Source organism: Microtus oregoni, unplaced genomic scaffold (genome assembly GCF_018167655.1).
Source record: "Microtus oregoni isolate MIOR12 unplaced genomic scaffold, Mior012 000002F_ref0000024, whole genome shotgun sequence".
Lineage (NCBI taxonomy): Eukaryota > Metazoa > Chordata > Mammalia > Rodentia > Cricetidae > Microtus > Microtus oregoni.
Genome location: NW_024543061.1, coordinates 2,412,507 through 2,436,630, shown reverse-complemented (window position 1 = coordinate 2,436,630; position 24,124 = coordinate 2,412,507). Strand labels below are relative to the sequence as shown.

The 24,124-nt window shown below is 40.8% G+C and overlaps 1 protein-coding gene across 2 annotated transcripts in view; it reads right to left on the bottom strand.

Moving 5' to 3' along the window:
• The window catches only part of Ccser1 (coiled-coil serine rich protein 1), a 1,090,845-nt gene that overhangs the window by 930,529 nt on the left and 136,192 nt on the right, over nucleotides 1-24,124 (bottom strand). For both annotated transcript variants that reach the window (XM_041634515.1, XM_041634523.1), the window contains exons 2-3: nucleotides 18,975-20,315; nucleotides 17,627-17,808 (exon numbers count right to left, since the gene is read on the bottom strand). In XM_041634515.1, coding sequence (XP_041490449.1) covers nucleotides 17,627-17,808; nucleotides 18,975-20,286 — 1,494 coding nt within the window. In that variant the 5' untranslated portion in view covers nucleotides 20,287-20,315. The remainder of the gene's footprint in view (nucleotides 1-17,626; nucleotides 17,809-18,974; nucleotides 20,316-24,124) is intronic.

Sequence of the window (24,124 nt, the reverse complement as noted above, 5' to 3'; positions counted from 1 at the left end):
TGAAAATGATACTAAAATGTTTTTAATATACCTTATATTTAATTATCATATTAAAATCAAGTGAATGGCTGCCCAGCAGTTCATAGGGAAGAAACACGAAACATCAGAAAAGACTATCCTACACACAAGCAGGGCTCTGTGGGTTCTCTCTGTGAAATCAATGCATTGGAAAGGACACAGTTTAGTCTTGTTTCCTTTCTTGCTGTAATCCCAGTGGATTAAACTCAACAAGTAGAGATGGCATGAAAAGATAAAAAAAAAATCTTCCCCTCATATCATCTAGAATGGCTGCTTTTGGTATGATGAGGAAGATGCCTGGGAACATGTGAAAGACAGACATTTCTAGAAAAGGCATTCACAATAAAGCCAGGAAAATATAGCCACAAACCAGAGGAACCAGCTTAAGGGAGGAAGCAACCAGGCCTTGTCAGTCCTCCCTTGACAAGTTCAGAGTGGTAAACCCACCTTTTCCCTGTAAATCAACAGTGGAATATGGGACCATATGAAATTATAACCTGATTTATGTAGATGCCCAGGCCATCAAACATCAAAATCAAAAATCTTCCTTCAAAAAATAAGGAAAGAAGGAAGGAAAAAAAGAAGGAAGGAAGGAAGGAAGGAAGGAAAGGAAAGAAAGAAAGAAAGAGGTCTGTAAATTGAATACAGTAATCATATTGTTAAATCCAATTTTTCTGACTCCATGTTCTATTTTTGCTCATTTTTCTGGTTCAAGTGCTGTCTTATTCCATGTATTTTTGCACAACATGCAATGCATGCTATGTTCACCTTTGGTTCCAGGCAGGATTATACAAAAAATTCACTAGCTACCGCTACTACTGAATGCTCAAAGAAACTAATCACTGAAAACATGTACAGGAAATACACAAGAAATCATCCAGGCTGTTTGATATATAAATCTCTATTTTTACATTTTGTATATTTTAGCAACATTGTCATTATAATCTGAAGTTATTATTTTCATATAATGAGCAAATGTAAACTCTATTAATTACCTGTACTCCAAGATGTAAACCTAGGACATTATTATCCAACAACTGAGAGCCCAATGGTACAACTTTTAATATAACCATAAATCAGTCCGGAGTTCATTAAATGTTTTTGAAGCCTTCTATGATGTGTTCCTATTCTATTTAAAAGAAAAACTGTGATTTCCAATCATGTCTAAGAGGAAAAGTATAAGCCATTTGTTCTTCACTACCTTCCAGTGGGAGAAAGAGTCACTCAAACTACCCACAGTGTTACTGTGCACTTTGATTTTCTGTTTGATGTACACAGGATTCTAGGTTTAGAGTATGAATATACCATTGTCATAAATGGAGCTCATTAACCAAACCAATATCAATAACTAAATAAATCTAATAATGTTTTCTTGGACCTTTAACATAAAAATATCAGTTAAATTAATACAGTCAATAATCGAAACAATAATTTAGTGACATTTTCTATATTCAAAGGAAGAATAAAAATCGAAGGGAAAGAACACTATTCAAACAATAGGCAGACTTAAAAGTTTGGGTCCATTTAAACAAGGAGGCATAGGATTTAATAAACATAACTATTTTTAAAATGGTAGCAACTTCTTTATCGAAAATTCTTCTTAAGAGGAGTTAGAAATATGAAATAGCATTTCCCATACAAAAATAGATCATGATGACAGTCCATGTGTGGTAGAACACACCTGTAATGTCTCAGTATTAGAGAGGCAGGAGAAGGAGGGTTATGGCAAGTTCTCAGAAAATTTAGTCTACACTAAACATTCCAAGCCAGGTATGTCTGCAAAGGAAGACTAGACCTGAAAACCCCAAAAGCAATATGTAGATGACAATTATAGATAGGTAGATGATTGATTGATAGATAGATAGATAGATGATATAAATACACACATAAACAAATAGTAGATAAAATATAGATAGATGATACATAATAAATATAGATAGGTAGGCAGATGATATGGAGATACGTAAGATAGATAGATGATAGATAGATAGATAGATAGATAGATAGATAGATAGATAGATGATAGGATAAATAGATGATAGATGATATATGGGTGCCACGTAGCTCACAACACATGATATATTCAAAAAAAACTACTAACTACTAAAATTTCTCTGTTCTTGGCCATGAGCAAAATTATGGAATAAGTATTTGCTTTGAAAAGAGTAATTTTTTGTTTAAGGAGAGAGGTGCAATAAACAATGATGAAAAATTTTCATTAGTGGGATATTGAGTCCTTTAGGTATAAGCCAAGGAGGTTATAGATGGGTCATGTAATAAATCCACTTTTAGCTCTTTGAGAATTCTGCACACTGATCTCTAAAGCAGCTGCACCAGAGAATGTGGGTCTCCATTTCCTCATCCTCAACAGCATTTCTTGTCGGTTGACTGGGGTAAGATGAAATCTCAAAGTAGTCTTAATTTGCATTTACCAAATTGTTAAGGATGATGAACACCTTAATGATAATTCTCAGTCATTTTTATTTTACCCCTTGAGAATTCTCTTCAGATCTATAGTCCATATTTAAACTGTGTCATTTGCCTTCACGGTTCTTTTTGTTATATATTTTGGTTATTAACCCTCTATTGAATGTATCGATAAAACTTTCTCCCACTCTTTGGGTCCCTCTTGCCTTCGTTAATTGTTTCCTTTGCTACAACACAAGACTTTTATGTTTCTTAGTTACTGTTTGTCAGTTGATGTCCTTAATTTCTCAGCAAAAATAAAATCTGTTCAGAAAGTTATTTCCTATACCTATATCTCATAGGGTACTGTCTATGCTTGCCTAGTAGTTTCAGCATTTTAACTTATATTTCATAGTTGAGGTCTTTGATTCATTTGCGGTTGGTTTTGCATAGAATTAAAAATATGGGATTCATTTTATAGTTCTATGTTTGGACACTCTCTTTTCTCAACATCATTTCTTGAAGATGCCCTCTTCCAGTGTGTATTTTTTAGCATCCTTATAGCATATATAGTGACTATCGTTTCATGCACTGTTTTTGTCTTCTAGTTTGCTCCCTTGCATTCTGTGTAGGCTTTTGTGCCTTCATGGAAGACCTGACATAAATACACATTTTGTTGAATGGTCTTTAAGCAAGTTTACCACTATACTGAATATTTTAATGAGTTGGGTAAATTATTGATTACAACCCTTTCTATATTTGTGCAAACTGATTTTTAAGTGCTATTTTTAGTGTGTGTGTGTGTGTGTGTGTGTGTGTGTGTGTGTGTGTGTGTGTTGTGTGGGCAAGTGTGCCACAGTGAGATCAGAAAAAATCTTCTGTGAAGAAGAGTGAGTATGTTCTGAATACAATTCATTTATCTATGTATGAAATTACTAAAGAATAAATGAACTTAAAAATAAAATTCAGGAATGGGCCCCCACAGATTGTGTATGTGTGTGTGCATGCATGAATGTGTGTGCATGTGTGTGTGTACTGCATACACAGAAGCAATTGAGTCCATTTAGTGTTGTTCTTACACACATGTGTAGGGATGTCCACTTGGGATTGGTTAGTCTACCAGTGGTGTTTGTTCCTTGAGAAAACTGATTCTCCCGTCTTCATCCACCATTGATTGCTTATATTTCTATATATTGATGGATGAGGTCCATTCATATTGGTAAGCAAGCTGTGGTTGTTACTGTGCAGATTCTGTTTAGGTGGACATACTGCTGAGAATTTATGGATGAAATTTCCCTGTCATATCTAGAGTCTTCGATTTCACTGCAAGCATCTTGGTCCTCTGGCTCTAACAACCTTTCTCCCCTCCACATTTTCTTCTATCCTTAGGCATAAAGTTGCACTGCAGATATATCAACTTAGGTTGAGCAGCCCACAGTCACTTATTCCCTGCATAGGGACCAGCTTTGTATTTATGTAATAGTCTCCATCTAGTGTAAAAAGAAGTATTTTTGATGAGGGTGAGGGCTATACTTATCTGTGTTATGAGAATAGATATTTAAAAAATAAGAATTTTATTGGTTTAGAAAATGGCAGTAGATGGTTCTCCTCTTCGGTCTTTGACCTCTCCAACAATCGGTTTCTGGCTAGGTTTACAATACTAGACATAAATCTCTCCTACTGAGTTAATTCTTGAGTCCAATTAGACAGCTGTTGGCTACTTGCAAGTTAAAATCACTATTCCACCATTGGGGACCTTTTGTCAGCCTGGTCATTATTGTAGTCTGTAGGGTTTACAGATAAATAGGCTATCGATTGCTTCTCCCTTGGCAGCTTGCAGAGCATCTTCAAATACTATGATACCTAGTCCTCAGGGAGGTGATGGAGGAAGGTCATTGGCTAATAAAGGCACTGCCCTGGCCCATTTTATTGGTTAGAGGATAGGTGGGAGGAGTAAACAGAACAGAACGCTGGGAGGAAGAGGAAGTGAGCTCAGAGACTCCACAGCTCTGCTCTCCGGAGCAGACGCCTCAGCAGAGACGCCATGCCCCGCTCCCGGGCAGACACACGCCATGAAGCTCCGACCCAGGATGGACTAGGCTAGAATCTCCCTGGTAAGCGCACCTTGGGGTGCCATACACAGATGATTAGAAATGGGCTAAATTAATATGTGAGAATTAGCCTAGAAGAAAATGGGCCAAGCAGTGATTAAATGAATACAGTTTGTGTGTTGTTATTTCGGGGCATAAGCTAGCCGAGCAGGCGGGCGGCTGGGGTGTTGGGGACGCAGCCCTGCCGCCCTTACTACTACAGTTGGCGCCCAGACGTGTGGACAACTAAACCCATTTAAAAAACCTGAGAAGGCTTAAAAATAAGGGAGAGAGAGTTTAACACAGATTTTTGCTGTTTGTTGGTGCCGTGCTGTAGAGAGATTTCCTGATTTGGCAACAGTAGCAGAAAAAATGCTGTGTCATTTTAAAGCGCGACTTCCTGGGGCTGTGCCGCCATTGCGATCTCTGTCTGGCTCCTGCAGGAGACAGAGCTTTTGAATAGATCATTTGGAGTAAAGTGCTACGATTTGTTTGATGGCAACTAGACTCACTGTGTTCTCGGGTCTGCTCTGCTTGTTAGAGGCAAGCAAGCGCTTCATCTAAGAGAGGCTTCCTGACTCAGCTTTAGCTGCAAAGCCTGCAGCTCATTAAGAGGTCCTGCCACGAAACACTTAAACGGTGTTGACGAAAAGCTGAACGCATGCTTTTCGGTTTTCAGTCGTAGCAGGAAAAAAGCTGCGCCATTTAAAAATGCCGGCTTTCTGGGCTGTCCTGCCAGGACAAACTCTGACTCTTTTACGCAGGTGGTTTGTGCGGTTTGCTAGCACAGGCTGCTGAAGCTCGCTTGCTGGCTACAGCCAGTACCTCAGCCATGAGGCTGGAAAGCTAAGAAATGGACTGGATCTAGCTGGCAAAGCCACGCCTTTAATCCTACTGACATTGCTTGGTAAATTAAAGACTCATGTGGTCAGAAAAAGAGAGATATACAGTAAAGAGAGATTCAAAGACAAAGAAAATTTTTAAATGGTTTACAGTGTGTTAAAAATATATGCAGACTAAAAGTTGAAGTTCTTAAAGTAAAAAACAAAAAAAGGAAGAGAGTTGTTGTGTGTGGTAGCACACGCCTTTAATCCCAGTGCCTAGAAGGCAGAGGCAAACAGATCTCTGTGAATTCAAGGTGTAGTAGTTTACACCTTTAATCCCAATGCCTGGGAGGCAGAGACAGGCGGATCTCTGAGAGTTCAAAGACAGCCTGGTTTACAGAGTTACTTCAGGTCAAGATACAGAGAACCTGTCTCAAAAAGCAAAAAGTTAAAAGTAAAAATAAACGAAATAGAGGTTAAAACAAAGATGTACAAAGATGGAAAATACAGAGATTCTTGATACTGTATGCTATTATGCTCTCTTTGAATTATTTGAATGCTGAGGAAGGAGCAACAGCTGCTAAAAGATATTTATTTATAAATACTGCTGAACTAATCCGACATAGATATTTTGATGCCTTGACTTTGAAATTTGGATCTAAGGACATGATGCTTTGGAAAGGAGTTTCTTATTTTGTTTTCACAGAGGATGAGACGCTGTTAATTTCTTCTATTCCGATTTGGTATGATGGACCATGCCCTCCTGAAGGATTGTTGTGAACATCTTCAAAAAAATTGCTTCGCTCAACTGCCAACTGAGATGAAACTAGCACACAGGTTATACCATGAAAGAACTAATTAATGACGCCCCCATTCAGCAGGAAGCAGTTTGGAGAGAAATAACTGCGCCCATATTCCCAAATAATGTTTATAAATGTTCTTTTACATTTAAAGGGGGATATGATATAGGTATGAATAATTTGCATTAGTATAGATTTTGCTTTATTGATAGAGATTTACGGTCAATTTTGTTATATGTATAAGTGTTTCTGATTTTGATTAAGGTATTGTGATTGTGTAGTTCATTTAAATATGTACTGTATAATTAGGAAATATAGGTTGTTGATGGATAATCATAAATAATAGTAAAGCTTGTAGTCATGTTAGTTAGATTTTCTAGATATATAGAGATATATTTTAGATAGACATTCTTCATGTCTTTCAAAGTTTACACAATAGGACATTTAAATGTTTTAATAACTGAGGACTTTTCATGACAATGAGACACTCTGCTCCTGGCAGCACCAATCTACTTCAAGAGGAAGATGGGCATCGAAGAGGCTCGTTATGGAGTTTTGATAGACATTTGGGCAAGAAACTGCTCTTGCCTGGACTATTGCATAAACTGGACACAGAGAACCCGCAGAGAGAGGACTACTGAACTTGCCTAAGGTGAGATGATCTTTCGGGGTTCCTGATTCATTTTGAAAGAGTCTGCAAGACATTCTGCAGGACACAACAGATAGTGACTGAACTGACTTTGAATTTTCCTGCTTTATGGAAATGTCTGCTGGATACCATGGGCCTGAAGGCTGAAGATGGATGCCCCAACGATACAGAGGAACTTTGGGTGACTGTCCAGGCAGCAAGATGTCTCTGTCATTTCTAGAGTTTTAAAAGTTGCTTTTTTCTTGTTTGCTTAGGTAGTAGTGTATCTTTCTGGAGTCTTTGATGGAGTTAAGAATAGTTAGTTATAGTTATAGTTTTCCTTAGTTATGATAAAGATTATTGTAACTTTTACTTGATAACTGTTTTGTTATATGTAATTTTGCTATGTTAAAGCCTTTTTTTTGTTTAAACCGAAAAAGGGGAAATGATGGAGGAAGGTCATTGGCTAATAAAGGCACTGCCCTGGCCCATTTTATTGGTTAGAGGATAGGTGGGAGGAGTAAACAGAACAGAACGCTGGGAGGAAGAGGAAGTGAGCTCAGAGACTCCACAGCTCTGCTCTCCGGAGCAGACGCCTCAGCAGAGACGCCATGCCCCGCTCCTGGGCAGACACATGCCATGAAGCTCCGACCCAGGATGGACTAGGCTAGAATCTCCCCGGTAAGCGCACCTTGGGGTGCCATACACAGATGATTAGAAATGGGCTAAATTAATATGTGAGAATTAGCCTAGAAGAGAATGGGCCAAGCAGTGATTAAATGAATACAGTTTGTGTGTTGTTATTTCGGGGCATAAGCTAGCCGAGCAGGCAGGCGGCTGGGGTGTTGGGGACGCAGCCCTGCCGCCCTTACTACTACAGGGAGGAAGCTTCTGGGCAGTTCAATCTAGGATCTTTCAAATCCTGTGTTCACAGTGTGTGGCATCTTCTGCTATAGGGTCACACTTCAGCAAACCCACAGAAATTTAAAAAAAAAAAAGTCTCTTGGATTACGTTGAGACTAACAACTCAAAGTAAAATTTCTCATGGCCTGCACTAGGCTTTATTAGACAGCCTATAGGAGGAGCATTATCACTCCACATGGCTTGGCAGTACTCCATTTAAACTAAACATACACACACACACAGAGTCATATTTTTATTTCATTTTTGATGTGAGAGTTGAAATTTGGCAAGGGTGAAAAAACAAATTGCAGGAAAGACTTAAAAGTGAAAATGCCTTCATAGTCCTCATATTTATTATTTTATTTCCCACAAGCTGCTTTGAGATGAACATTTGCAAAGTAGGGATTATAGTAATGATGACACTTTGTGCTTCTCTAAAGTAAAATGCAATTATTTATTATGTCTTTGAACAATCTCTGCCTACCTCAGCCCCAGTTCACTGCAGTGAGCACACAGGATTTGTATTCAACTACTCAGAACATTGCCCCACCACAGGTGTTATTCAAAGAGTCCTTAGAAGCCCTTCCCTGCTGCAGCCAGTGGGACAGTGACTGATTCTTTAAGTAAATCTGGGATGGTCAGAATCCAGAACCAGGTATTTCTTACCTGCTTTAGAATGGCGACCTTGCAGGTAAAGAACCTGACCAGTGTTTATAGAATGTAAGCATTCTAAAATTATAATTCTTCCTCTTCTTTCCTTTCCTTGTCCTCCATCTTCTTACCATGCCATGAGCAAAGAACCACCTTCCCCTTGGCCATGCTATCCAACCCAGATGAGCAAACAACCACCAAGGGTCCCAGTCTGGAATACACTAGTTTGACCTTAACTCCACCTGAAAGCTTGGTAATGTGGCCTCAGCATAGCTGCCATTGTAGATTGGGTGATTCTACTGCTATGTTGTTGTTTGTTAGCTGTGGTTTTGGAATTTAAAAGGTACAGTTTTAGTTGGTTGCTTTAGTAATATTAGTCTTTTTATTGAACAAAAATAGTATTCTGCTTTAATGTAAAAATATCCATAATGTAAAAATGTATATAAATAATCTTGAGGTAAAGTCAGGGTGCCAAATTTGAAAAACTACCTCTTGTATTACAAGAATGAAAAGCAACTCTGTAGAAATCATTGGTATGGGTCAATGTTTCCTTGTTTCCAAAAGCTAACTCATGGTCTGCTTCCAGCAAGGAGACAAGTGAAAAAGATTCTAACAACTTGCATTTTCCACCACATTGCACTGAATTAAATAAAACATGAAAATAGAAAGCAAACTATATCCTGACAACAGCGGCTTCACAGAGTTGGCTGGCTTCCAAACAAGTTCTCTTCAAGAAACCAGTCTCCCCTTCATGAAACTTACGGGTACCCCAAAGTCCTTTTGTTGAGCAGGACTTCCCAGAGAGACAGATACCATGGGGAAGAGCACGCACCGACAGCCCCTTTGTCTTTTCTAAATCTAATCCTAACATGATAGGGCAGTCCTTTTTCATCAGCCACAGGCGCTTCCCGTGGGCTGCTGGGTCAAGTGCACACTTTAGAATCTGTGCACTCGGGCTCCCACATGACTCTGAGATACTTTCTATAGAGTTTTATTATTATTATTATTAAAAATAATAGACTGAGAAGGAGAAACTCACTGTGATTCATGAACCGTAGCCAGGTGGCTGATTGCCCTTTCATTTGAATCTGTCTTCCTGTAGCCACACTTCTTTGGAACATAAATCTACCGAGGGCAACAGCATGCTGAGACAGACCGCCTCATCTCAAGCAGAGCCCAATGCATGCCATGAATTATCTGACAGCTGGTCACCCTCCACTTCCAATCTCATAAAGTTTAAATATTCAAGTTAAGATCCTCCTCGTGGAGTTATTCTCCCAGCAGAATGAAGAACGAAATCAGAACATCAATGTGAACAGCAAGCTCTGTAAAGGCTTCCTTCACAGTCTAGAAACTGCGATCGTCAGTCAGAACAGCACTCACAATAAAGGCAAAGTTCAAAGTCGATTCTGCAAGGAAAGTAGGTGAGGTCATCTACAGCAAATGTCGTCTTAAGCACTAATTTTGATTTTGAAGTCAAATCCTGTGAAAATTTCATACAATATTACCTTGAGATTTGACAGAAAAATGTTTTTGAATTAGTAGTAGTCATGAATTTTTGAATTTCATAAGTATTCACATAAATGCATAATTCTTAAACTTGATTTCATTTAATAAAATGAAAAATACAAATGCATAAAAATCCTTTGCAAAGGCCCAGAATACATTTGTTAAGGGCTTTCCTACCCTTTAACAATAAAAATCAATTGTTAGCTAAAGTAGGCTTTGAAGCTGTAAAATATAATATTCAAATATTAAGGTTATATCCAAATGATATTTCTAAGCAATTTTAATGCAACTGATTTTGAAAAACCTGAGATTTTGAGAACTGCCAAGATAAATCAATTAAGTGGCATTTGAAATACGTTTTAAGAATTTTATTTTCTGTAGGGACTGAGAGGAACTAACTCTGTATCCTAAAAACACACACTTGAGACATGAGTTTGGCTCTTAAAACACTTACCTTCTTCAAAGATAGTATTTGCTTTTATTTCTAAGGTCAACGAACAGATCTAGGAAACAAGCTGTGTTGTTAAGCAGCAGTCTCTCTTGGAGGAGTGCCAGCTGAGGCCAGTCCCTGGGACACCAGAGCAGACAAAGCAGAGGACACAGCAGGACCTAAGCAGGCAGCCAGGGCTGTGCCTTCCCAGACAGTCAACACATGAGGAAACTTTTGTCATGATCTGTCCTTTGCTTAACTGCAGCTGCTGTCCACTGGAAAAGTGGAAGGCTGATGTGGGTGCCAGCGGTGGTGGTAAAATGTAATGTTCTGTTCTGTGGCACCAATTGGAGTGACGGACAGATTTTAAGGGGGTACAATTGCTGATGCTCTAATGCAACTTTGGACACATGGCATGGGGATATGTAGGGATAACTGAAGACTGAACCTTTGTGACAGCTCGCTAGAACATCCATGTATGATGTGACTATCAGAAAGGTAATGTAGGTGGGGGAAGGGCAAGGAAGCTACTAGCTCTCAAGTTCAAGGTCATTGCTGAGTTCCACCTATTACTACTTTAAGTCTATTAGTCTTCCTCTTTGCAAAAACTGAAATAGATTGATTCCAGTGCCCATTTGCTAACAGAGCTCTGACACAGCAGCAATCTCCAGTCTTTTATAATCCACAGATAACTTCACCTAAGCCTTGGATTTTTCAGACGGGTCAGGTAAATGAAAAAACAACTCAGGTGGACAGCAGTGGCCATCAAACAGCTATGACTGAAGTGTGGTCTGAAGAAAAAATCAGCAAAGGAATTCAGGACAGGGAATGTGTGAGCAAAGGGGAATTCATGCTGAAGCAGAGGAGAAGAAGTACACAGATGGTCTCCTTGACAGTGTTAGATTGTCAGAACTCAGGAAAAGATGCAAAATGTAAAAAGACTAGGAAAACTGCCGCAGTCCGTGACTCCAGTTCTCAACTGTGGCCATTTAAGCAATGTCTGGAGGTATTTTATTTGAATTTTTGGAGGTTGCTGTGTTTTGTGGGTAAAGGTCAAAGATGTTATTAAACTTGCTGCAGTCAGGTGAGCCAGTGCTCCCCATAATTTCAGCCTTCAGAAGGCTAAAGCAGGAGGAACAAAATCAACTAGAGCTAGCTCAGGCAACACAGACCAAAGAAAAGTCCCACAATGCATAATACAAGTCCTCTAAGAGGAATTACCTATGAGAAAAGATCAAGGTTTGTCAAGGTTGTCAAAATAGAAAGAAGGCCACTACAGCTGAGAAACTCCAGAAGAAGTGGACTCCCTGACCTGTGTAGAGGCAACACAGACGGGATGGAGCCTGGCAATAGGAGACACAGAAATGCACGCTAGTTTGTTTCCTCGAGGACAATGGTGTAGTAAGCAGTGCTGGGCGATAAAGAAGCTAAAGGGAAACAAGAAAAGAACTGATGGAGGATTGTCCCCTGATGCAGACCATGACTAGTGGAAAGATTTGTTTAAGGAAAAGTGATGGATATGTTCCTCGGATCCAGGAAAACTAAGGGTCATGGCCAGAGTTCAATGTGGCGAAGGAAAGTTTGCAGAAACAGAACATGTGCTGTGAATGTGCAAAGTTCACACTTGCTACCCAAGCGGAGCTGCTCAAGACCTATATGACAGGTTACAGGGAGAATGGGTAAAGTTTCTTTGCAGTGCCAAAGGCAGGGGCCCTGCCCTGGGTTTCCTGCAAGTGTTCTGGCAGCAGAAATCCTCACAAACAAACTAGCAAGCTATGCTGCCTCTCTAAGAAACTATTTACATAGACCAGGCTGCTCACACTCAGAGCCCCACCTGCCTCTGCCTCCCCAATGCTGGGACAGAAAGTGAATGCCTCTCTACCTGGCTTTAGCCAGTTGTTATTGTGAGACTACTTCAAATTGACTAGAACTGCTTGTAAAAATATTTACTTAGATAAATACTAGGACTGCCAATGAAACTCTGGAATCTGTAACATGGCCCTCAATAAAATGTCTTCTTATACTATATAGTCCCAGATGGAGCTGCTGGCCACTGACACCTGCTTTGTGAAAGAGGTAACTGTACACAGACACGCTGCAGCCCAAGCTTACTTCCACAGCCTGGTCTATGTCATGGGAGTCTGAGGACAGGCCCATGCTGCCTGACTCTTAGCACCAAAAAAAAGCTCCCGGATGGGCATCTCTTAGCACAATAGTTTCTTATGTTTCTCACCGATGTGTAAGCTAATCCTTAAACAGTTCTGAGAACAACCAGATAAAGCCAGGTGTGGATGTACACACCTTCAATTCACATTCTCGGGAGGCAGAGGCAGGTGGAACTCTGAGTTTGAAGCCAGCCTGCTCAAGAGAGTTACAGGCTAGCTAGAGTGACATGGTGAGACCTTGTCTCAACAGCAACAATAAAAAGGAAGGAAGGAAGGAGGGAGGGAGGGAGGGAGGGAGGGAGGGAAGGAGGGAGGGAGGGGGGAGGGGAGGGGACAGAGAATGAAGGAAGGGAGGAAGGAAGGAAGGAAGGAAAAAAGGATGGAGGGAGGGAGGGAGGGAGGGAGAGAGGGAGAAAGGGAGAGAGGGAGGAAATAAAGAATAAAAAAAGGGAGGAATAAAGAGAAATATAGAAGCAGACAGAGACAGAGGCACATACAACAGAGAGAAAGAGAGACAGAGACATAGAGAGAGACAGACAGACAAACAGAAGACAAGAATAACTGAGCTGGCTACATACAGAAAGTATAATAATTGAGAATACATGCAGTGAAACATCTTTAAAAAAAACCCTAAAATCTGGGCACTTGTTTCAGAATTGATATAAGAAGCTAAGAACAACAGAAGCTATAATAGAAGAGGCCAAAGTAGTCTGACATGGGAGTGAAAGGGTCTCTGGATTAACATAAAAATAGTAAGTGTCAGCAATCCAAACACACCATTGCACTGGCAGATTAAAACTGTCCATGCATGATGCATTTGTCAATCACAGCTCCTGACCTGACATGGAAAGTATGGTGGCTCATGAGTTAATCATAAACCATTTCTCCAATGTTAAAATTATGACCAATAGGTATATATTAAATATCTTCCTTTTTCTAAATTCTAGGAAATGTTTTGTTGGATTTTGTTATGCAATAGTAACATATTTATAGGCCTAAGTCAGAATTTCCCTTTCATAGTAAAGTTAATCTGTTGTATTTAAATTTTGAAAAATATAAAAGAGATAGGAAAAATAGCTTTAAAACTGTTTAAAGAAAATGTTAAACCTTAAGACTGCAGTGATGCTGTTTTAAGAATTTGCTATTTTTTTTATTATGCCTCAATCCTGCTGTACCACGCGTGCATCTATTCAGATAGTCAGAAACCTGTAAGAGATCCAGAATCAATCAACCCTCAGTTTCACTTGCTGTGAAGCTGTGCCAGCAAATGGGGCAACTATGGAAGACATATGACAGCTTCGATCTTGGAGAAAGGATGAAACAGATTTGACCAATTAAAAACAAAATCACAGGACAAGAGAGATGGCTCAGCCGTTAAGCACACTGGCTGCTCTTGCAGAGGACGTGTGCTGTTCCCAGCATCCACGTGGCAGTTTATAATAATCCATAACTCCAGTTCCATGGGATCTGATGCCCTCTCCAGTTCCATGGGATCTGATGCCCTCTCTTGTCTTCTACGTGCACCAGACACACACGTAGCACACATACATACATTCGGGCTAAACACACATACCCATGAAAAGGATCTGGAAAAAATGAAATCGTTTTTAATCATAAAAGCAAAGCACCAAGAGTAAAAAGCAAGCAGCCCTGGTCTTCTAATATCTCCACTTTAAGGACAGAACATTTCTGAAGATGTCCTGCAGCACTGCAGACTATTCTTTACGGTTTCTGCACCCAGACTCACATTAATATGAAATGGCCACTGTAAGTAATGAAAGGTGGAGCAGAGCAGAATGTGAGAGTCATAAGGGTTCTGCCATCATGAGTGGACTGACGGACAAATGGTGTTTCTTGGCATTGGGTCTGTCTCGGATGCAGTTTGGAAAGTTCTCTCATGCAATCACTGTCTCTTCTCATATGATGCTCTTGGGACTCTGCCAGCAAGAAGATAATGGGTCAGCTGAAGATAACAACCATGAGCCTGAACCATGCCCCTCCTTTACAACTTATGGAGTCTCCAGTATTCTGAGACAACAAAAACTGGACTGATGCAATCAAATCAGAGAGAAGGTTCTTTTCTTTGTCTTTACTATGGCCCTTAATATTCCTTTAATGACAGAGAAGTACAGAAATATGTACAGCTTTTAATGGGGTTTTACTATGTACTGTTTAATAGTGTGGTTGTACACTTTAGTAGGGATAGCTACTGAGGAAACAGAGTAGCAGCTTGGCACATCCTTCTGCCCAGGCTCTTCAGATCTCTTTCTTGGACTGACCTTCCCACCATTTAACATCAAGCAAGTTGTCATCTACAAGAACTATAACGAATGCAGGCAGTTTCTAAATGAAAATGACTCATTTCCCAAAGCTAATCCAAACCAAAGGCTTCTAACGGGCTTAAAGAGAAACCTGCGGGTGAGTCCAAATCTCCCAGCAGCATATGAGTGAGAACACACATTCTAAACCACTAGCTTACTAGGAAGAACCAGGGAAAGCTGGCCCACCCCTGCGCTTCTCAGACATTGTGTGCAGTGACCCGGGAGTGTGGATGAGACCCTGGAAGTCTCCTGAAAGCCCACAATCCACATAAATGATTCTGACAGAAGAATTCTCTGGACTTCCTGATTGAGCTTGCAGCATCAACCACAGCCCTCACCTAATGGTGCAATGTAGTTGAGCACTGAATACTTTGAAAGCCAAAATGTTCACGAGTACCCCAGATGCCACCACTGTGACTATGGAGCAGCAAACTCGGCAGCTGTGCCTTGAACCCATTAGCATTATTAGAATGGCATTCCTCACCACACACTATATTAGTCAATTCTAGAATCGCCTAAATTACTGTATATTAAAGATGTATCAAGCATATTTCAAATTAGTCGACAAATAAAACAACGACTGAAGGATACAGTGAAGCCATAAAGTACTTTCTGGTAAGTCACCTGTAAAACTTCAAAAGTGCTGGCTATTCGAACAGTCTGCAAATTTAGCCAGGCCATTGAAGCTTTACCAGATTCCAGCGCAAGCCTAAAACGGTCCAACAGAAAACGGTGTTGCCCTGCCATCTAGTGGTTGTTTTCTAATACTGCAAAGAGACGTGTTGAAGATACAATAGCAAAAGAATAAATCCTCCCTCCCACCCTTTTTATCATAATCTCTTTATTGATTCTTTGGAAATCTCACATCATGTACCCTAATTTCGCTCACCTTCAAGTCCCCCTATATCCTCCCCTCACCCTGGTAACAAAATTCAAAACAAAACAAAGCAAGCAAACAAACAAAAGCAAGAACAAAAAACATCAAAAATAAAAAACACCTCTTCATTACTTTTCTTCTTTTCCCGCCTCTCCAGTACCTCTTCATTCATCATGGTGACATTGGGAGCCGTGTATCACATGGTATACCCTTTTGTCTAAACATATTTATTAGCAAATGTTAATTTCAGTGAGTCACTTTCTGGTTCAAAGCCTCTGGTTTCTGGTACACCAAGGAAACTCCTCTGGGAGATCCAGCAGCCGGCCCTAGCTAAGGAGATCCTGTGGGTATCATTCCACAGCACCAATGCTCTCAGGAGCTTCAGCAGGTCATAGATGGGGTAGATACTAGGTTGGGCCAATCCAAGGCCCAAAGAGACAGGAAGAACCCAAACTGGTCAGACAGGGCCTCTGGGGTCATCCAGTCCCAGGAGAGGGAGTGGAGCCAGGCCATCAGAATCAGGTTTCCTTTCCTGTGGTGAGGGGTGGGGCTATCTCTCCCAAGTGCAGGGCCAGCTCTCCTCTGAGGGTCCAGACCAGCTCTCTGGCTGCAGCATCCAGTGAGGCAAGGCCAGCTTTCCCTGTGCCAGCCAAGGGCAAAGCTGACTCAGCAGAGCCTCTCATTTCATCATGAATGGTTCCTATGGCCCTCTGAGTAGACACAGCCACAGACAGCAACACAGACTCCAGTTGCAGCAGGACTACAAACCCAGACATGGTCCTCAGCAACAGCTTTTGTCCAGACGACATCCTGGTTCCAGGTGGAAGTACTGGCCACTCATATCAGAATGTCTTTGGCCCCAGTCCCAGGCTTCTCTGTGACCTTTGGTGGCAACATGGGCCTTGGACTTCAATACAGACCCCAGCCCTTATATTTTAAAGTTTAGAGACAGTGATTTGCTGACCTTATGGGAAAATTTACTTTAAGCATGAGCAGAAAAAAAAATATTCAGATATAAAGTATCTCAAAGGCCAACTCTTAAGTGGACTGGTTTGAAAATTGTTTATATAACAATATAGAAACAATATTTCTCCATAAAGAACACAAAACAATATAGTTTTCTGAAAGGAAAATATTTTTTTAAAAATTAGCTTCAATCTCAAACAGTGCATTTGTTTAAAAGCATCTTAAGGGTGTTCTCTTGCTTAAAGTTCAACTGCAAAAAGGATGCTGTGTTTTTAATACACCAGAGGAAAAAAGACAAGAATTGTTACCTTCTGAGGTGCACGCACTTCGCTTTCTGCATGTACATGGCCAAATGCAAACATGCATGGTCACTTTTGGTCTGGTGGTACCAGGATTACTGGCGCCATCTACTGTTCTGTGGTCTGATTTTCCCAGAATTATGTAAATGCTTCTCACTGTAACTTCCAACACCAATCACAAAGATTTCCCTACAATCCTGTGTTACCTTAGGATTTAAGCTTACCAAAAGTGCCATATCCATGCTCTGACACAAGCCCTCAGCCTACAAGCAAGCTCAACACTTGCATTTAGAATATGTTCAAGCTCTGAGTGGGGATTTTGCAATTTCTCCCACAGCTCCTGCACCTTGTTCACCCTGAGAAAGAAGACCTGGAATGAAGTCACTTAAGGCCATAAGGTGACAATAGCGCAAGTGTACCAAGTAGCCTGGTCATAGATAGGAGATGCATGTAAAATATGATTTCTAAGGCGTCCCTGTAGTCAGAATTTCTATCCTAGGATTTTTCTTTGAAGCAGAAATGAAGCAATTTCCCCCAAAACAAGGGAATGTGGCTGCCTGGCACACTGTTACCTGTCTTACCCCATGAGACTCTCAAGAGAAAAATTTAACCTCTCTGATTGGCCACATCTGTTATGGAACCCAATTTTCCATTCATGCTGTGCTCATTCTGCAAGAGAAGTGAGCAACCTAACACACAATGCGTTACTTATTATTTGCAGATGGACATACAGACTCACCAAACTGTTCATTTTGGAGGGCGAGGACCCAGCTCTGTGCTTTCTTAAGCTGCTGGCTTCAGCGTGCCCATCCTTCGGCTTTGGGACCATTCTGCCACTCCCTGCCGTTCCTTCAGATGAGGACCGCAGCCGCCGCTCTATATATCTTCCTTCATGATATGGACTGAGGCTGCTGGCAAGAACTTTCCCAAGACAAATAAAGAAAAGTGAATATCAACACTTACATGGAGTTTTTAATCAATGTACCATTTTAAAAGTATGAAAAACCTTAGTATGATTCAAAAGCTCTCAACCTCAGAAAAATGTCTAAGTTTGAAGTAACAGTTTATTTAATCCCTGTTGAAAACTCCCAGTAATCACATAAGCAAATCTCTCTATCACACTTGTCATTTCCTCACTAGGGCATCTGAGGCAGGAGGATTGCTGCTAGTTCAATGGTGTGGGAGAATTGTCTGTATCCTGTCAATCATATTTTAAATAAACGCTGATTGGCCAGGCAGGAAGTATAGGTGGGAAAACCAGACAGGAAGTAGAAATGATACAATGAGAATAGGAGAATTCTGCGAAGGAAGAAGCTGATTCCTCCCAGTCCTTGCAGACCATCAAGGAAACAGGATGTGACCTGCCAGCTGAAAAAGTTACCGAGCCATGTGGCAAAAATAGATCAGAATAATGTGTTAATATCAGAATAATGTGTTAATATAAGCTACAAGAGCTAATAAGTAGCATGACCTAATGGGCCAATCAGCTTTATAACTTATAGAGATCTCTGTGTGATTTTCTTTGGGGCTTGCCAGCTGTGAGGTACCAGGCAGCGCAGAAACCCCAACAAGCAGGCCCCCTCATGTTACAGTTCAAGGCCAGCATTGGCTGAGGCAGGTTTTGAATTTGTCAGGCTTTCTAACTCCGAGGACTACAGTTTCATACCCTGCAATCCTTTTGTATTGACAGATAAAATTTATTTATATCAAAATATGAATCCTGGCTAATAGAACATAGGAAACAGAAGTGAAATTGCACACATTTCCTTTGTGAAAAATTTGACTGAAATGCCTCCGTTTCACTAACTAGCAAGTTATGCTATTATAGTCACATTTCAAGCAGAGTCAACTTCCACCTTCTTCTCAGGTCATAATAACATAAATAATACAGCTAGGAAAAACAAGGATCACAGACTTACGTCTCCATCATAAGTGAGATAAGTTTAAAGTCAGTCAAAGCAAACATTAAAAGAAGTTACAAATGCAAGGGGATTGTGCCTCCACTCAAGACATGGGGCAAAAATAATTGATCAAATAACAATAAAAATCAATTTGCATTATTTTTTGCACGATGAAATTCTGCATACCTTTGGCAGCACTTGCTTCATATCCATAAGACGTTTTGTTAAAAACATGATGATCCCCAGAGGATGGGATTACCCTTGAATCTGAAATGGGGTGAACCCCTTTGATGCGTTCGGCCAGTGCCTTGTGTGGGTCATAAGAGCCCAGTGTCCTGGGCGAGCTGGTCCTCAGCATTGGTTCAGTGGGTTTCTCTTCTCTTTGATGACCATGTGGTAGGTGAGTCTCTGTGTCGCTCACATTCCTAAGAGGAGATCCAGCGCCTTGCGGCAACACTTCCCTCTTGTTAGCTGCAGAGGTCTCTGGTAAAGAACGCAATTCAGAGCCACAGCGGCCATCTAGCCTGTACCTCCCAGGAGACGTCACCATACAGGGCACAGTCCCCACAAACTCCATCGTGGTCTTTGTGATAGTGGTGAGATTGGGGGTGGGCTGAGAGGTAGCATCATTGTGACCAAAGTTGTCGCAGTGAGATGCCATACTTCCACTTTTAGGAAAGGCATCTGCCTCAGACAAAGAGTCTTCAGTCAAGGCCAAGAATTCTGAAGGGGTCTGAGCTGTGGTCAGATCAGTGGAAAGTAGAGGCGACTGTAAGGAACTTCCTGCGTGCTCTGTTACATCCACAGAGCAAGACGGGGAAGGTCTCCCTACTTCTAGTTCCCGCTCCTGGTACTGTGCAATAGCCAGAGAAAACTCAGGCTGCTGGACCAATGGCCTGGATTGACTCTGTGGAACCGACTTAGAAAATTTAGAGTGGGACGAAAAGGATTTGGGGAGTAGCTTCCTTGTTGACTGCTTAAGGGAACGGCGAGTTTGTTCTTCTGTGAATCCAGAATCATCTCCTTCACTTCTGCCAGAACTTAGACAATTTATAAAGACATTCTTATTAGTTGAAGGTTCCTTTTCTCTTTCAAAATCTTCCGTCAAAGATCTTGTTATCTTCTTACTTCGTGAACTACTAAAACCCACAGAATGTCTTCCCCTGGTTTTGACTTGCTCCTCCAAACTAAGTTTCTGTATATTGCTGTGACTGGGTTGAGCACCATTGGAAATACTAAGGTTCTGTTCGGTGGGTTCTGGCTTAGGTTCACTCCCTTTCTTGTGGTGGAAGCTGATGGATGGAGCCCGGAAGATGCTCCTGCGTTTCCCCACGCTCCCTGAGCTGGAGTTGGTACTGGAAGGCGAGGAGCTGTGAACACCAGCTGTGTTGCCGGAAGAGGGTGAAGAAGGGAGAGAGTCATGCCTTCTGCTAATACTTTTCCTGAATATTGGCAACCGGGAGACCAGGGTACATCGTCTAGATCCTGAGTCCCCCATTGGGACCCTGAGGCTTACACTGTGATAGCCTGGGAAAAGGGAAAAGAAAGAAAATAAGTCAATAGAAATCAGTCTTGACCAGGATCTGGTTAAGCAAAATACAGCTTTTCAAGAAAAAGAATGGAATTTGCTTTGTACTACAATAATAGCATGCCAAAATTCAGAATTTAAGAAAATAGAAAAAGCACCCACAAACTTGTATCAAAATCTTACTATGAATCAAAAACTTTCAAAATAATCACAAATACTTAGTCTACTAAAAAGAATGCTAAGTTTGAAAACACAAGATCTTTATTTAAGTCTGCTCTTAAATTCTGATACATTATTAAATCTGAACGTTTTATGCTTAAATATAGTCATGTTTAGTACCACATGGCTCATTGGAGATCTATGCAGCTTAATAGAAACAGAGACCAATGATAAGCCGGGCACGAAAATCTGCACTCATGGAAAACCAATTGGAGCAAATTCAGTGTGGGTGGAGGCTGATGGAGGGACCCTGGAATATGCTCCATGGTGTCTGACACAGAAAGCTTAGGGATAATCAGAATGTGGACAAAAGAAACTCTGTCACACAAGATGTAGGAAGCCAACTATGCGCTAAAAGAAAGACTTAATGAAAAACTCAAAGTGTCACTAATATTGAGAGTAGCAACAAGGAACAAATCCAAAATACAGGATCCTTATGACCATATTTATGTTAGTGCATCTGGGTGCCAGTGAAGAAGAAGGTGGAAGAGGGGGTGGAATGCTGTCTGCTATAATACTTTTTGAGGCACAAAGGATTTCTCAGAGATGACATCTTTTTATTAGAACTCTAAAAGTTTAGTAGTAATGCTTTGGAGCATTTCACAGTAGAAAGAAAGGTAACTTGGTAATGTCCCCAGCTAATGAAGCAAAACCAGAATAAGAAACCAAGCCTTCTCTACCCCAAAGCTGGCTTATGGCCAATACAGCATACAGGATGCTCTTCATTCTCTGGAGTGAATAGCGGAGAGCTGCTGGCATGGTCCCACTGCAGAGACTGTTACATAATCAGTCTTACTTCAACTTACACATTCGGTCTTTCTGTTTTGGTACTGCTGCTTACCACAGACTTTCATGATACAGCACAGTTGGCTCCTGCTTTGGTTTGATAAAAGATCTCAGCTGATTGTTTTATTTCTGATTGCCTTGTGGTGCTGGGTTGGAACCCCAGTGAGCTGAACACAAACATACAAGCATTCTTTCCTCTCTGCTCTTGACAGCAGCATGGCTAGGAGCAGTTATTTCAAGTTCCTACTTTGACTTCCCAGTAATGGTGGACTGTAACCTGGATTTTCGCATTAAAAATAAATCCATTTTCCACTAAGTTGATGTTTTGTCCAACTATTTTATCACGGAATCAGAAACGAAGCTAAGATGCTTACAGTGGTGAGGATTTATGTCTTTTGCATGTGTCCTTCGTTTTTTTGTTAAACCCTCCCCCATTTTGTCCTATACTACCTCTTCACCAATGTTTAAACCTTTGTCCTTGATCTTCCCCTTTCCACCTTCATGCGTGTTCTAATACCCGCTTCCTCCTTAAGACCTCTTCCCCTCCCAGAATCAAGGGCCCTTTCAAGCTTTTCAAGCTTTTCTTGCCTTCTCTGGATACTCCATATTAAACACATGAATGCAAAACTTCAACATGAGGATGCAGAACATGCAGGATTTGTCTCATTTGGCTTATGTTATCACATCCAGTATTACTTAATTCCAATCATTTTCCCGCAAGCCTCATTATTCCATTTTTATTTACAGTCGAATGATACTCCATAGGCTACTGCCACTGGTATTGGCTGCCCACCCTAACTAAATCCTATTGCTGAAGACACCACACACTTTGGTTGCAGGACATAAAGAAATCAAATGGGAACTGACCTGGAAACTTCCTCCCTGCTTGCTGCCAAAAGGTACAGTGCATGGCATTAAGGGGGGAAAGCAATAAGTTCTCTCACCCAGTTGTAAACACCCTGGGATGCTACAATAGCGGCCAGCCAGGCAAAATGTACTCACTAATTCAATAGCAACATGCATGCTATGGAAGTAACTAACCACTTTCTAATTGCATTTGAGGCCTGTTACACAGGGAGTAACTCAAAACTTGTTCAGTAAATCTGGTCAGAAGCACATGGCTAAGGAAATCATGGACGCTAGAGTAGAACTAAACAGTTTTTCTAAATGAGTATCTTATAATTGCTGCCAAAATATTATCATTATTTACATATATATGTATCAAGATATTTCTGGACTTTTCTTTAGCATGTTTTGATTAAATCAGCCCTCAACTGAAAGACTAACTCAGATCTAGGTCATTTTCACAAGTATCCAAACAATTTTTTTCAGAAAATATTTTATAATAAGTAATTTTCTCTTAACTACTTAATCTAAACAGTGAGACCTCCACCGGGAAAGTGTGGAGCACATAGGCTACTCCTGTTGGTTCATTGAGGGGAACTCTGTCCTTGAGTAGAAATAAAACCCATTAAAAATAGAAGATTCTTTAAATTTCACTTTATTGTACATGAAGTCTTTTTTCCTGCTTGAAGGAATAAATGGCAGAAAGATAAACTACCTATAGCTCGTATTTCCCATAGTCTTGAGAAAAGCTCTGTGGGACCTGGCAGCTGTCTGAAGCCCCAGCTCCACCCTTCTAGTGCACACCACTCTTTTCTATTCCTACCTTCATCCTTTGTACACCATGACTGTGTCTGCTTGCTTAGTTCCTCCATTAATTAAGAAGAACCTAACATAGAATGGATTCCCAAGTGGGCAGTTTCACTTCGAACACTTCAATATTTCAAACATAAATAAAATCAACAAATTGTACACCTTTCAGAAGTTTATCAGAAGTCTTTCAAGTTATGAAAACCATGTATCTCAAAACCATGTTTATCTGAGACATATGCACGATAATGCCTTAATGTTGCACAAATTGATTACACCTTGGTCTCATCACTGTTGGAAAGCATCTCTGGCTGGTCCAGGCTGCAGTCTCTCGTGGCCCGCAGCTTTTTCCAAAAGCTGGGCAACAGGGGAACTCCCTCCCTTCCCAGCAAAATTTCCTGCTCTCTTCCTACCCTCATCTGGAGAATGTCCTTGGGCCTGGAGGAGAAACCTTATCTGAAAACTGTCTCTAAGCCAGAGGCCTCACTTATCTCTATCTTGATCCTTGGCACAGATTACTGCTAGAAGTCTCCCTTTCTCCACACTTGATAATAAAGACTTGTGCTAGGAACTTTACAATAGGACTGTGCCTTTTGATACAAATTAGGGTTTGTTCCCAGGTTCTCCAATCTTATATATTACTTATCCTCTGGAATAAAGTTGAGCTGATTCACTGAAGTCTGTTCCCCAGAGGGCTGTCTCTGTCGTACACACTACTGTCCTAAGGCTGTTCCCTGCTTCTGCTCCCTCCACCCCTGTAGACCAATGCAGCCAACACTTGCGAGGTGGAAGAAGAGCCATCCACCACTTCACTCTCATTATACACAAAGGTGTGCTCTAAGACTGGCATGGTATTCTCATGCCCCTTCACTATGTTAGAATCGCAACGGTAACCTTTTAATCTTTTAGTGAAACTTCCATACTTTGTTCTTATGCACTTCAAAGTAAGAGAAACATCTTTTCTCCACTGCTTTGTTTTATCAAGCATGGGGGGTACGATAAGAGCTGGAATATACATGCTATAGGCAACAGGAAAGTCAGAAAACAACTCCAGGGAGTTGATCTCCTCCTTCTAATGTGGGTTCTAGGAACTGAATCGGATTGTCAGACTTTTAGGGAAGTGCTTTTACACAGAGCCATCTCACAGGCT